The sequence below is a fragment of the Bison bison genome, unplaced genomic scaffold (assembly GCF_000754665.1).
Source record: "Bison bison bison isolate TAMUID 2011002044 unplaced genomic scaffold, Bison_UMD1.0 scf7180017864295, whole genome shotgun sequence".
NCBI classification, from domain to species: Eukaryota; Metazoa; Chordata; class Mammalia; order Artiodactyla; family Bovidae; genus Bison; species Bison bison.
The window spans coordinates 9816761-9830493 of record NW_011494867.1 but is presented as its reverse complement, the minus strand read 5'-3'; the positions used below and the strand labels follow the sequence as shown (position 1 = coordinate 9830493).

Sequence of the window (13733 nt, the reverse complement as noted above, 5' to 3'; positions counted from 1 at the left end):
TCCTTCCTGGCCTGTCCACCCGGAGCGCCTCTTCCCCAACTCCATCCGGGCGTTGCACCCATGAGGAGACCGTCTTCTGGGCCCGCCCCTCCCCCGGGACCCGGCCGACCTGGGGCCCCACCCACCCCGAACGCGGGCCCATGTCTTTCCCGGACCTGACCCAGGTGCTCCCCACGAGGCTCCGAAAGGCACGCATTTGTGCTTCTTTATTCTCGTTTCCAAAGGGACTCGGTCTGAGTAGGGTTTGTTGTCTTCGTCTTTGTTCTGAATGAGAAGTAATTCAGAATAAGGGCGCTCTTGGAGAAAGGGCCCCACCAGCTCTCCAGCGGCCATAGTTTGTTGCGCCCTGCCCGGTGCTGGAGGGGAAGGGTTATGGGGACCAGGGAGGCTGTCGCTGTTCCAAAGGAACGTGCAGCCCGGCGAAGCCCAACCCAGCGGCCCGCTTGGTAATGTCAGCAGGATGCCCGCCTGGGGGTCTCAGAGTGGGGTTCGCAAGGCAGTCCTCTGGACTATAACAGACCTTGATCTGAATTCCCACCGCCCACTTCTTAGCTGCAGAGTCCTGGCCGTGCCACTTCACCTCGGTAAGCCTCAGTTTCCTTGTCTGTAAACTGGGCATGATTACAACTCTGCCTGGAAGGGTTGATGAGAGAAGTGCCATGATAGGAAGAAAGCACTTAGTGGATGGAGTCTTTTGCAGAAAGCCAGATTTTAACCCTGAGCGCTGCAAATAGACAATAACTAACATTATTGAACATTAAATTACAGTGGCTGATAGCCAAGGTTTATTGAGCGCTGATGTTCCCAGGCTCTGAGTGCTTCATATGTATGATCTGATTTAATTTTCATTATAATCTTAGGCAGGAAATATTAGCCCCATATTTGCAGGTGATATAAGGAAAGCTCCGTGAAGTAATGAAGTAACTTCACCCAAAAAGTTACCAAGTAATGAAGTAACTTCACACACAGCTCTTCAATGGGGAGCCTGGGTTCAAATCCAGGATGTCTGTTTTCGGAGTCTGTGGTTGAGATCACTACAGTAATATTCCACAGACATAGAGTTCAACAAATTGTTTTTTTAAAGCAGATTTTTTTTTGAAATAAAAGTCACATAACAGAATTCACCATTTTAGCCATTTAAACGTGTGCTGTTCACAGTAGCATGTTCACTGTCCACAACCATCACCACTGTTTAATTCCAGAACATTCCCAAGAAATCCCACCGCATTGGCAGTCAGTCCCTATTTCCCACTCCTCCCGCCTTGTGGCAGCCCTCCTCTCCTTCTGTCTCTGGATTTGCGTTTTCTGGACATTTCCCGTACATGGAGTCATATAACGAGTGGCCTTTTGTGTCTGGCTTCTTTGGCTCAGCATACTCTTCTCGAAATTTGTCCGTATCGTGACATGTATCCATACTTTGTTCTTTTCATTGCTGAATAATATTCATCATGTGGAGAGACCACATGTGTTTGTCCACTCATCTGTTGTTGGATGTTTGGGTTGTTTCCACTTTTTATCCATGCCGGTTTTTGTGTGAGCCTAAGGCTTCAGTTATCTTGCGTCTGTACCCAGGAGTGGATGCTGTTATGGTTCTAATTCTCAGACCTGAAACTGAGGGGTATTGGATCTTGGACAAGAAGGCCCATGTTTTGACTCTCTGCATGTAGTTTACGTTAGCGGCATACTGAAACTTGGCATAGGGAGGTAAGGAAACTCCAAAAAGTCAGGATGCACCAATAACAGCTTCATCAAAGTGCTGATGCAAAGTTGGAGCAGCTTCTCAAGTTATTTCTGAGTGAAATTTGAGCTTTGAACACAAGGCATTCTTTGCTTCTATTTGGTAAATAAATACTGTATACCTAGCACCATGCTAGGGCCTGGGGAGGAACAGTAGAGATGGATGTGACCCCAGCCTCACACCATCACAAGGCCACAGGTGGATTAAAGACTTGAATCTGAAAAGCAGAATTGTAAAAAAAAAAAAAAAAAAATTTGGAAAATAATACGGAAAAATATCTTTCTGACCTGAGGCTAAGATGGGATTTCTGAAATGAGACGTAACAAGCATAACCCATGCAGGAAAAAGATTGATAAATTGGACTATGTTGATGTTGATACTAAGACATTCATTTCATCAAAAGCACTTATATAAAGAGACAAAGCATACAGAGGTCTAGTATCTAGAATGTAGAAAGAATACTTAGAACTCTGAAAGAAAAAAAAGACAACAATAGAAGGTCACAAGGGGACTTCCCTGGAGGTGCAGTGGTTAAGACTCTGCATGTCCAGTGCAGGGGGCTTGGGTTTGATCCAGCATGCTGTGTGGCTCAGCCAAAATAAATAAATACAATTTTTAAAAATTAAATTTTTTAAAAAGTTGATTTGAAAAAAAATAAGATCGAAAGCTAGAAATAGGCATTTCATAGATGAGAAAACACAAACAGCACATAAACGTCAGGAGTGCCAGCCTTATTAACAGTCAGGAAATGCCAGTGCAGATGATGGTGAGGCCCCATTTCACAGCCAGCCTTTGGCAGGAGGTGAACTGTTGGATGTTGCCAGCCATTGAGAGGAGGCAGCATGAGCTCACACTCACTGCTGGTGGGCGTGTAAAGTGGCTCAGCTGCTTTGGCAGCATCTGGTTGAACACATGGATGTCCGGTGGCCCAGCAGTTCGACTCTTAGGCCTGTCCCTTTGAAAACTCTTGTGCATGCACGAGAATGTTGATAGCAGTGCTGTTCGTAGTTGTAAAGTCAAAACCAACAAGAACAACCCATCAGCAGTAGACTGGACATGCGAGTTGTGTCTGTGCCATGAGATGGTGCAGCAGTGAGAGTTTATGGCCTGCAGCTTCGGAGGTGTGCCTGGGTCTGGAAAACAGCCCCAAGTGAGAGGAACGAGTCACCAAAGGATACGTGGGCTTGATTCCTTATGTAACGGGCAAAACCAGGCAAAACGGAGTACTGTTATTTCAGAATCTGTGGTAGGGTGGTATACAACTATTTCCAAAGAAAGAAGAGAGCAAGGGAATGATTACATCAGAACTTATGCTATGCTAAGTCACTTCAGTCATGTCCGACTCTGTGTGACCCCATAGACGGCAGCCCACCAGGCTTCCCCCTCCCTGGAATTCTCCCTGGATTCTCCAGGCAAGAACACTGGAGTGGGTTGCCATTTCCTTCTCCAATGCATGAAAGTGGAAAGAGAAAGTGAAGTCGCTTAGTCATGTCTGACTCTTAGCGACCCCATGGACTGCAGCCTACCAGGCTCCTCCGTCCGTGGGATTTTCCAGGCAAGAGTACTGGAGTGGGGTGCCATTGCCTTCTCCAACATCAGAACTTAGGAGAGTGATGACCCCAAGGGTGGCGGAAGGGGTTGTGACCAGGGAGGAGGCATTGGGCCTTCTGAGACTCTGATTTGATTGGTGGAGTTCTGTAGCCCTGTGAGTGTTTTTTTAATCTTTGAGCTGTGCATAATAGACAACTTCGGTGTACATTTTTCCAATTTTCTTAAATTGTTGTTGTTTAGTTGCTCAGTCGTGTCCGACTCTGCAACCCCATGGACTGCAGCACGCCAGGCTTCCCTGTCCCTCACCATCTCCTGGAGTTTGTTCAGTCTTAGGCCCATTGAGTCGGTGAAGCCATCCAACCATCTCAACCTCTGTCTTCCCCTTCTCCTCCTGCCCTCACTCTTTCCCCGCGTCAGGGTCTTTGCCAATGAGTTGGCTCTTTGCCTCAGGTGGCCAAAGTATTGGAGCTTCAGCATCAATGCCGGTTTGGAATTCATGGCACATGAATTTTTACTTTTAACTTTTAAAACCTTTGGTCTAATTTTTTTGTTAAGTTTTCCCCAGCTGAGTGGTGAAGGAAAGGCATTTGCTGTTTGTTTTTGCTTGCAGCTTGTTCTGAAGAGAAGGCAGAGCAGCTCCTGGAGGCCCAGAGCTGGCAGAGGAGGTAAGAGCAGACTGCAGGTGGAGAATGACTGGGGAGAATGACTTGGGCAGGAAGACTGAGGACTCTGTCATAGTCAGGCATCTTTTCTGGAGTTTTTCCATCTCACATTCTTGAGAAAAATGGTGTTCAAGGAGGGGTCGAAGTTCCCTTAACACAGCTTCCCCTTGGGGTGAGGTCATTCCCCAAGGCACATGTGACCTCCTTTTAGCTGGAACCTTATTACAGACACGCCTGCCATGCATTTTTCCCCACAAGTATTTCTTTGGCTTCAATCTATTAGACCTTGATATGTGGCGTCCAGTGTTTTACTGAAAACATTGTAGCATCTTAGACATATACCCACCTGTCATTTTGAAGAATAGATTTAATGTTCCAAGTATCTAGTTGTTTGTTGTTTTTTTTTGCTTATGGTTGTGTTATTTCTAACTTTATTACATTTTCTGTGCATACAAGTATCATGTTTTTCATTTACTTTCCTCATGGCCTACTCTTTGAGTAAGTGTGACAGATGGCATGTGTCCACTATAAAAGCGTTATTTTAGGAACTCCCACCTTAGGATGGTTGGACTCGGAGTCTCAGTTTTTATGTTCTTCTTTGTAAGGAGCTAGTGTTTTTGGTCACTTCTCTGGGAATCTTGAATCAGCTGTGTCCCGGGAAGCAGCCATTGTGACTGGGAGGGGCCTTTCCAGCCAGCACCTGCCCCCCAGGATGTGGCTCTGGACTGCCACGGTGTGGCAGGGGACTGTTGGGGAGGTGACCCGTGCCTGCCTCGTCCCTAGCATCTGGAAGCTTTGAGAGGCGCTCGTGCATAGCGTACAAAGAGGGGATGCCTTTGAGGTGGAGCACTGTGACCCTGAGGGCTTCCCTGGTGGCTCAGTGGTAAAGAATCTGCCTGCCAGTGTGGTAGCAGTGGGTTTGATCCCTCGGTCGGGAATATTCCCTAGAAGAGGGAATGACAACCCACTCCAGCATTCTTGCCTGGGAAATCCCTGGACAGAGGAGCCTGGTGGGCTGCAGTCCACAGGGTCACAAAGTGTTGGACACAACTGAGCGACTAAGCACAGCACAGGACAGGCTTGTAAAGTTTAATGTTTGAGGGGTTATATGCTCATTGTGGGGCATTTAAGAATCCTACTGCCTGTTTCTTGAGTTTTTTATCATATTTCTTTCGTATGTTTTGTTGGTTTGTAACTTGGCCTACACATTCATATGCATACTCAACACACACACACACACACACACACACACACGTATTTACATTCAGCAGATCTTTGTTATTTCGTGCGCCTATTAACCAGTGTGGTGTCATTCTTACAGCATGTTCCATTCCAGAGGTGAATTTGTTTTCTTCACTCTGCAGACCTTGGTTGAGCTCAAATTGCATTGCGGTGGAGTGGGAGGGAATTCACTTATTCTTCCTTAAGCTTATGCCAATTTTTGCTGCTACTGTCAGGGATTTTTTTCTTAGTTTCAGAAAAAAGCTTAAGTTTTTTTCGATACAGATTTCTAGGAGAGGGGCCACTTCCAGAAATTTTATATAAATTTTGTTTTTGGCTTAAATCTATTTTCTCTTACGTACTATTAATAAATGCTATATACCCTTGTGCTTGTGCATATCTGAGCTCCCTGTAGTTTAACTGTGGTCGTTCTGATCTTTTTGATACCTGACCCTCACTGAGAGCTCGTGGTTGGCTCAGGCCCTGGTGACTCCCCTGGTCTGGTCTAGAAGGAAATTTATCAGCCTTGGTCGTGCCCAGCCCTTCTCTGCCTCTCTGACTGCAGGTGCACACACGTACACACCAGTTCATATGGCATTTAAGTTGTTTTGTTAGATGTCAGTCTCTCCTCCTAGGCAGTCCTTTGCTTCATCTTTGAAACCTTAGCGTCCATCCCAGTACATGGCACATAAAGATGCTTGCTGTGTGGGTACTACAAGAGTCATATTGGGCTTTTCTCTCCCCAAACACAAGGGGCCAGGCAAGGATGATGGTGTGCCAGTGATGCCAGCTAGATGAAGCATGCTTAGCCACTGTCATTTCAGAAAACAATGTCTTCAGGTTCGGGGAGTATCTCTTTTTAAAATGTACATTTATGAACATTACTTATACATGATGCAATTTACATTAAAGAGTATTAGAGCATAGTTTTGTCTCAAAGTGAGTTGTAAGGTCTTTGAGGCTGAAGTGTTAGTCGCTCAGTCCTGTCTGACTCTTTGAGACCCTGTGGACTGTAGCCCACCAGGCTCCTCTATCCATGGGATTTTCCAGGCAAGCACACTGGAGTGGGTAGCCATTCTCTTGTCCAGGGGATCTTTCTGACCCAAGGATTGAACCCTGGTCTCCTGCATTGCAGGCAGTTTCAGTATTGTCTGCATGACCAGGAAGCCCCCTTTGAGGCCAAGGCTACGTCTTAATAGTGCTTCTATTTTTCATACTTTGTCTTTACAGGGATAGTAGGTCCTCTGTGCTTGCCGGTTTTGCATGAATAAATTCAATAAAAGAAATAAACATTACTCTCAGCTGTTACGTGGATTAAAAAGTCTGCCTGTCACTAAGCTGGGCCGGGAACTCCTTAGGGCGCAGAGCATATTGTGTTTATTGTCGTATCCATAACATTTAGCTCAGTGCCTGGATTTTAGTAGGAATTTGGTAACTCTTGATAATCATGTTGACTAATCTTCTTGGATGGAAAGAACTTTGTAAGCTGCAGATGTTAAGTAATGATATCACAAATTGACTGGATCCACGGGCTACGTGCATTTGAACACTTACTGTTATTTAAATGCAAAATTATTAAGCCCTGATGTCTCAAATGTCCTTCTTCAACCAAACTGTGTGTGTCCCTTTCAGTTACTAAGCAAAGACCACCTCTCTCGCTCCCCGCCCCTGCAGGCTGCCATGGCTGCCGTCGACAGCTTCTACCTCTTGTACAGGGAAATCGCCAGGTCCTGCAACTGCTACATTGAAGCCCTCGCCTTGGTTGGAGCCTGGTACACGGCCAGAAAAAGCATCACCGTCGTCTGTGACTTCTACAGCCTCATCAGGCTGCATTTCATCCCGCGCCTGGTGAGCAGAGCGGACCTGATCAAGCAGTATGGAAGATGGGCGGTCGTGAGTGGTAAGAGATGAGATTTCAGTTCATGCCTGATTTAAAAATGAAGTCATCTTTCCCATTTGATCTGTGTTTTAAGTTGGATGCTTCATTCAGGGACTTAACTGAATTTAATCATGTTTTCATGGGATAAAGAAATAAAACTTCCTCTGTTATGATTATGTGCACCTTTCTCACTGCTCATCTTGGAAGGTGTTTCCTTGTGATTTTTGTCCTTCTGTTGCCTCCTGTTCCCCATCCAGCCCTGCCTCCCTGCTGCTTGCTTTTCCTTCTTGCTCTTGGTTTTGAAACTGTCCTTACAAACAGGTACCACTTTCAGAAATGCTTCCCTTCTTTTAAATTTCATTTTCATTTACCATTGTTTCCTAGGAAAGTACCTCCTGACACTCACAGAGACCAGGTGAGGCTTTGAGAACAGTCTCCCACTGTGTCTCGCAGTCACCTTGGCAAACGTAAAGCAGCGCTTCCTCTACCTGTCAGAGTGTCTGGGCGAGCATTTGATTAGCTCATGTCATTTGTATTGCAGATTCCACCTTGTGCTTGACTGATTACTCACAGAACCGAGCTTATTTCTAGTGTGACTCCTTCTCTGATTAAACCCAGACCCAGGGTATTTAAAGTCCATTTTAAGGATCACACCGTGAAATGAGTTTGCTCCCTTTGCCGGCTTGTCCTGTAGGTGCCACGGACGGGGTTGGAAGGGCCTATGCAGAGGAGCTGGCCAGCCGTGGGCTCAACATTGTCCTGATCAGCCGGAGCCAAGAGAAGCTGCAGATGGTCGCTAAAGACATAGCTGACACCTACAAAGTGGAGACTGACATCATAGTCGCGGACTTCAGCAGCGGCCGCGAGATTTATGACATGATCCGGGAAGCCTTGCAGGACAGAGACATTGGCATCCTGGTGAATAACGTGGGTGTGTTCTACCCCTATCCGCAGTACTTCACGCAGGTCTCTGAGGACACGCTCTGGGACATCGTCAACGTGAACATCGCGGCGGCCAGCCTCATGGTCCACATCGTGTTGCCAGGGATGGTGGAGAGGAAGAAGGGCGCCATCGTCACCATCTCCTCTGGCTCCTGCTGCAAACCCACCCCCCAGCTGGCAGCGTTCTCAGCATCTAAGGTAACCCGTTCCCAGGTGGAAAGTGAAGTCATCATGTAGGAAAACATTTGTCACAGTGGTTTGGTCTAGTTTGTTGAGTTCTGTGTCAGCAGCTGATGTTTGCTTATGCTGTATTTTTTTCCCAAAATGACCATTAGTCTTTTTTTTCCCTCTTGATTCTTTCGAGTTCCCAACGAAATTAGTCTTTTCTTCTGTTTTATTTAACAGGCTTATTTAGACCACTTCAGCAGAGCATTGCAGTATGAATATGCTTCCAAAGGAATCTTTGTACAGAGTTTAATCCCATTCTACGTGGCTACCAACGTGGCCACCCCTGGCAGCTTTCTGCACAAGTGCCCATGGTTGGTGCCTTCCCCAAAAGTGTACGCACATCATGCTGTTTCTACCCTCGGCATTTCAAAAAGGACCACAGGATACTGGTCCCATTCCATCCAGGTAACCAGCCGTGTGCGCTCAGCTCTCGTAATTAAGGTTAAGGCATCCTAAACCTTTCCAAACGATAGATACATGGGAATCTGATGGAAACCTGATGCTGGAAGATGAGGATCATAACTTCTGATTCTCAGATCTTAGTGGTTCCAGTTCAGTCACTGAATTCTCTTCTGTGGATTTATATGTTAAGAACATTTGAAAGTTCCAGCTGCATGACATCTAGAAGAGGAAATTCGCTGTTTTAATGTCAGTACAGTAAGCTCCACCCTGCCCCTCAAACCCCAGTTCTCTCTCACAGTACTGACCATGGATGCATTTTGCTCTTTGACCTGCCTTTCATTCCTGGGATATTTGGAATTCTTACCTACATGACCTGCTATTCATATCACACTGAGTAAAGATGGAATCGTATCACTGCATGTAGGTGTGTCCTGCCTACTTAGAGGAAGGGGGGTGAGTGGGTGGGGATCCCATTTCTGTTCCCCAGAGAGTCTAGCATAGGGTCTTATGCAAAAGCGGGTACTCAGTGCAGCATCACCTAAGGTTTTTTTCCTCTTTTGTATTTAAGGTGATTGGTGATGTTTGTTGGCTTAAATCATTGCTGATCTGTGCAGTTTGTTGTCGATGGCTTTGGATTCTAACCTTGTAATCCTTTTCTCTTTCATCTTCAGTTTCTTTTCGCACAGTATATGCCTGAATGGCTCTGGGTGTGGGGAGCAAATATTCTCAACCGTTCTTTGCGTAAGGAGGCCTTATCCTGCAAAGCTTGAAGCCAGATGATGGTTGGGAAGTTTGACCAATTCGTGGGAGCCTGCAGTATTCTACATTTGGAGGAACACATGGAATTTATCTTCTGCGTTTTTTTTTTTCACGACTGATTATTTAGCATACTCTTGACTCATCCTTTGCAAAACAAACATAAGCCTTTTAAGAGTGCTGTGGGAAAGCCTTCAGGGCCGCACGGAGGGCACAGGGTGAATACCGACTGTGGCGCGAGAACCGATGGAGGACACCTAGAATGTGATGTGTGCTTTTGTTTTTTAAACTTTTCAGAAGTTGTGTGATATATGTTGTTCTAGGAGCTCCAGTAATATGGTACTGAAATATGATATAACTTGGTAGCTCTTACAGTCTCACATGTTTCTTAAGGGAAATTATCTATGTCAGTAGATGAATTACAGCATTGGTTTTCAAATGTCCATCAGGAAAGACTTGAAATGCGTTATTTTCTAGGTAAGGTTGCTGGTGTGATTAGTGGAAACCTGTATTGCATTGTGTAGCTTTAGTTGTTTGGCTCTCTGTGTATGAAATGCTGCTCCTCAACTGATACTTAGAGACCCACGTGTGTACACATGTTGTGTACATCCGGGCAACTGTATTTATTGGTAGTTTACTTTAAAAAGTATTTCTTGTCAAGATGTCTTAATGTGGCACCCAAAGGGGTATTAAAATTCTGCATTATTATTTTTCACCCTAAACGAGGCCACCTAATTTTGTGCTATAGGTTTGCCATATATAATATCACCTAACAGTGTTCTGGTTTTTTTTTTAATCTACTAAGGAATTAATTCATTCATAGATTTGGACATGTGATGACTGACCCTCAGTCATCTCTTGATTTATAGTTACTGTGGATAAGTAGTGACTTCTCAGCCTATGACCCATTTTATAACTGAAGTTTAGCCCTCTAGAACTTCTCATACCTGGTTGTGAAACACTTTTCTGTGTAATATTATTCCATCCCAGTAGCATTAATGATATAAATATCAAGTATTTATAGAATAATAGTTAAAATATGGACAAATTACGTGTGTGAAAAGACATACTGTATCTGTTGAAATCAGTCAGAAGCTCGTTCTTGATTCATGTAACAAATTTGTATGTTATAGTGAACACTTCCATTGATGTGAAGATAATTAATGCCCGATAACCACCACTCTATGGGTTTGCACTGAAACCTGCTGTGTAGTCTTTTTGGTTCAGGTCTCCTGAAGCCAAACATTTTTGAGAACCACATACCTAGTGCTTTGACAGTTGTAAATCACGAGAGGAATATGACAGTATGTGCACATTTGAGATCCAGAGTTTAATGTTGCAGCGCTGATGCAGAAACCAGTTAATTGAAATCAGGACTTTTATGGAATCGCTGACTCCTGAGCTGATACCCATTATGAGGGGGCCTGAGCATGCTTTTATTTTATGCCCACGGTTTTGCCAGTGACATTGCCTTAGTATTTCCAGACCTGACTTGGACTCAGGATCAGAGGTTAAATTCAGAAGCTCTTCCATCGACAGATCAGGCCTTCATCACACAAGAGGAAGAAGTGCAGTGTGGAAAGTCACATTCCAGTGATTCGACACAGAAGTGCCGACTTTGATGGCGTTAGCTGGAAGCCTTTGTCATATTTGGCGTTTCCCCACCTGACAGTTAATTGATGGTCATTAAGACTAGAGAAAACTTGACTTCATGCCATATTGACTTGAACTTTGACATATAATAAGCAGCGATGTGATGTAAAAATACCATATTTATATTTAAGGTGATGTGTGGTACAGCAGTGTCTTATAGATTAGATGTTGGATCATTGTTACATGATGAGACTAAGTAAACCATGTCAGTGATGTTTTAAAATTCTCTTCTTGGCAGGATATATGTAAATATACTGATTGGTGCAAAGTTCACGAAAGATGAAAACCAAGAATCTTCCTTAGGTTTCATCTTTCCCAGCGCTCATTTGAGAGTTATAATTGGACCACTGTAGCTGGGGTTTCTTATTAAGGATGTGGGAAATAAACCTTTGAAACAACTTGTGACCTGAAAATTTAACAATAAAAGCAGTTGCTTCTGCTTCCTTTAGAAGAGGTATTGGTCCGTATGTTTGGAAAGAGAGAAACGTTTTTCCCCCCCATAGAAACAAATATTTAAAAATTATAAAAAATTAATCTCTGAACACCTGTGACAGTAAGTTATTAAAAGCTGGTAATTCAGTCAGAAAATCATGCATAGCCATGTGTCTTACGGGTCTTGAAACTACAGAGTTGATTTTTTGCTCTCATTTTCCTGATTGGTTGAATAAGATAAAGGCCGATTTTTATTCCTTGGCGTGGGTGATATGGAGATCACTGGTGGTTTTGCCATGATCCATTTTTCGTTTGGTAGGGATGAAAAGTAGCAAGTTCAAGGGGTGGGAAGAAAAAGGGAGACAGTGAGTAGAGACAGCTCTTCTGAGGAATCTTTTTTTTTTTTTGCTTTGTTTTGCTTTCACCTCAGTTACTTAAAATCTTGGCACATTTGGGTTAAATGGCATCTCGAGTCTTGACACTGTGTGCATTCCGAAATCAGTCTTTCTTTCTGTGTCTCTGTCTCTGGACTGTTAACTCTTTAAAATAGCATTCAGGTTTAATAAAGATTAACCTTCCCATGGGATTACAAATGCTTTATTATACACATGAAGTGTTAGTTTAGGGAGTTACCAGAACCTGGAGTGGTGGAAAACCGGTAGACCAGGATTCTGGGGCGCTCAGCCTCCCTTGGTAAATTTCCAGGCCACCTCCTATCACCCCCCAGGCCCCCTGCAGTTTTTAGGGCTCTCAGGAGCTGCAAAGTTCCCCTCCCCTTCAGTATCACCTGACAAGGATGTTTGCGATTCACTAACCTACCTGTTCCTAACAGTGGGGCTTTGTATTCAATGGCATAGGGACTTCAAGGGCTGTTAAAAGAACCCTGTTAAGATCAAGTCCCTTGTGTAGTGGTAGGAGGGGAGTGTTCTGGATTTACAAATCCAAGAGTCAAGAGTTCTCTGAAAGTTCCTAACACTGATGTGATCTCAGGGGGTGGGGAAGAACTTGATCAGGTGTGGGTTGGTCTAGTACAACCACATCTATTGAATAAGTTGTGTGTCAAAGTCTGTATGTATATGCTTCATTTAACCGTCATCCTTTGAGGGAGATACTCATACTCCTTTGGGTAAGGTGAGTTCCAGAGAGCTGAGGTACAACTTGCCTAAGATCACAAAAAGCTAGTAGGTGATTCTAAGTTTCTTCACTATATTATATCAGTTTGGTTAAATCGTGTTAAAAGGAATATGCAGTACTGTGGTTTCTAATATTGGGGTATTATCCAGGTGCTGTGGAAAGGTCAAACAATACGAGCAGTTTTATCTCAGGACATAGCACATCATTTGTCATCAGCATGACCTAAAACAGGCTTTCAGTCCCCCTTGCGTGCCAGCTTGGTTGTGTCCGACTGTTTTGCAACTCCATGAACTGTAGCCTTCAAGGCTCATCTGTCCATGGAATTTTCCTGGCAAGGTTGTCATTTCCTTTTCCAGGGGATCTCCCTATCCAGGGATCGAACTTGCATCTCCTGCATTGGCAGGCAGATTCTTTACCACTGCCGCCAGCTGGAAAGCCTCCATCCCCTAGTTGTGCCCAATGTCTAGTGTGGATCAGCTCAACATGTAGACATTAAGTGGGTGATTTTAGTATCTCAATCACCCAGACAACTGGGGGGGGGGCGCACTTTTAGGGGAGTTTAATACATTGATCTTTGTTTCTTCAGAACGGGTCACCGCTTGGCGTCCGTGGTCCAGGCGACGCTGGGAGGGGTTAAGAGTAGAGCAGACCGGACTTCGGGCCGGGGTCTCGCCTGTCAGGGTGGAAGTCTGGCGAGAACCCTCCGGCCTTGAGTAAGCACTTTACTCGCCAGCATCCGAGCTGCAGCGAGGGTTAAACGGGTAGAGGTTTGCAGGGGGAGCGCCGCCGCACCTGGCTCCACAGGCCCCAGGAGGAGAGCACTGGATGAATACGAAGGTTCGGTGGCTGTTCCGCCGCGGCTGTCCTCCGCAGGGCTGCGCCCGCCCGGGGGCCATACAGGTTTCCAGAGCTACTGTGAATCCCCCATCCGCCCCCAATCTTCCTTTCTCCAGACTCGGGCCGAGTCCCAGCAACCTGACCCCGCCCCTGCCCCAGGGCCACAAACGTCGCGAGACCTCCACCCTTCCTCCCAGCCAGGGTGCCTCCCGCCCCGGGACCTCAGCGTCCAGCGCGCGCACGCAGGGCACGCACGGTCGGCGGGGTCAGTGAGCCTCTCGTGGGGAGATCGGAAGAG

At 45.4% G+C, this 13733-nt stretch overlaps 1 protein-coding gene across 2 annotated transcripts in view; it reads left to right on the top strand.

Moving 5' to 3' along the window:
• HSDL1 (hydroxysteroid dehydrogenase like 1) overlaps positions 1-11483 on the top strand; it is a 12371-nt gene extending 888 nt beyond the window's left edge. The window contains exons 1-5 of one of the 2 annotated variants that reach the window (XM_010850817.1): positions 3900-3954; positions 6847-7072; positions 7746-8191; positions 8399-8626; positions 9295-11483. In XM_010850817.1, coding sequence (XP_010849119.1) covers positions 6853-7072; positions 7746-8191; positions 8399-8626; positions 9295-9393 — 993 coding nt within the window. In that variant the 5' untranslated portion in view covers positions 3900-3954; positions 6847-6852 and the 3' untranslated portion in view covers positions 9394-11483. Of the gene's footprint in view, positions 1-3899; positions 3955-6846; positions 7073-7745; positions 8192-8398; positions 8627-9294 lie in introns of those variants that run through there. The other variant, XM_010850816.1, reaches the window with a different exon arrangement.
• The last annotated feature ends 2250 nt before the right edge of the window (positions 11484-13733 follow it).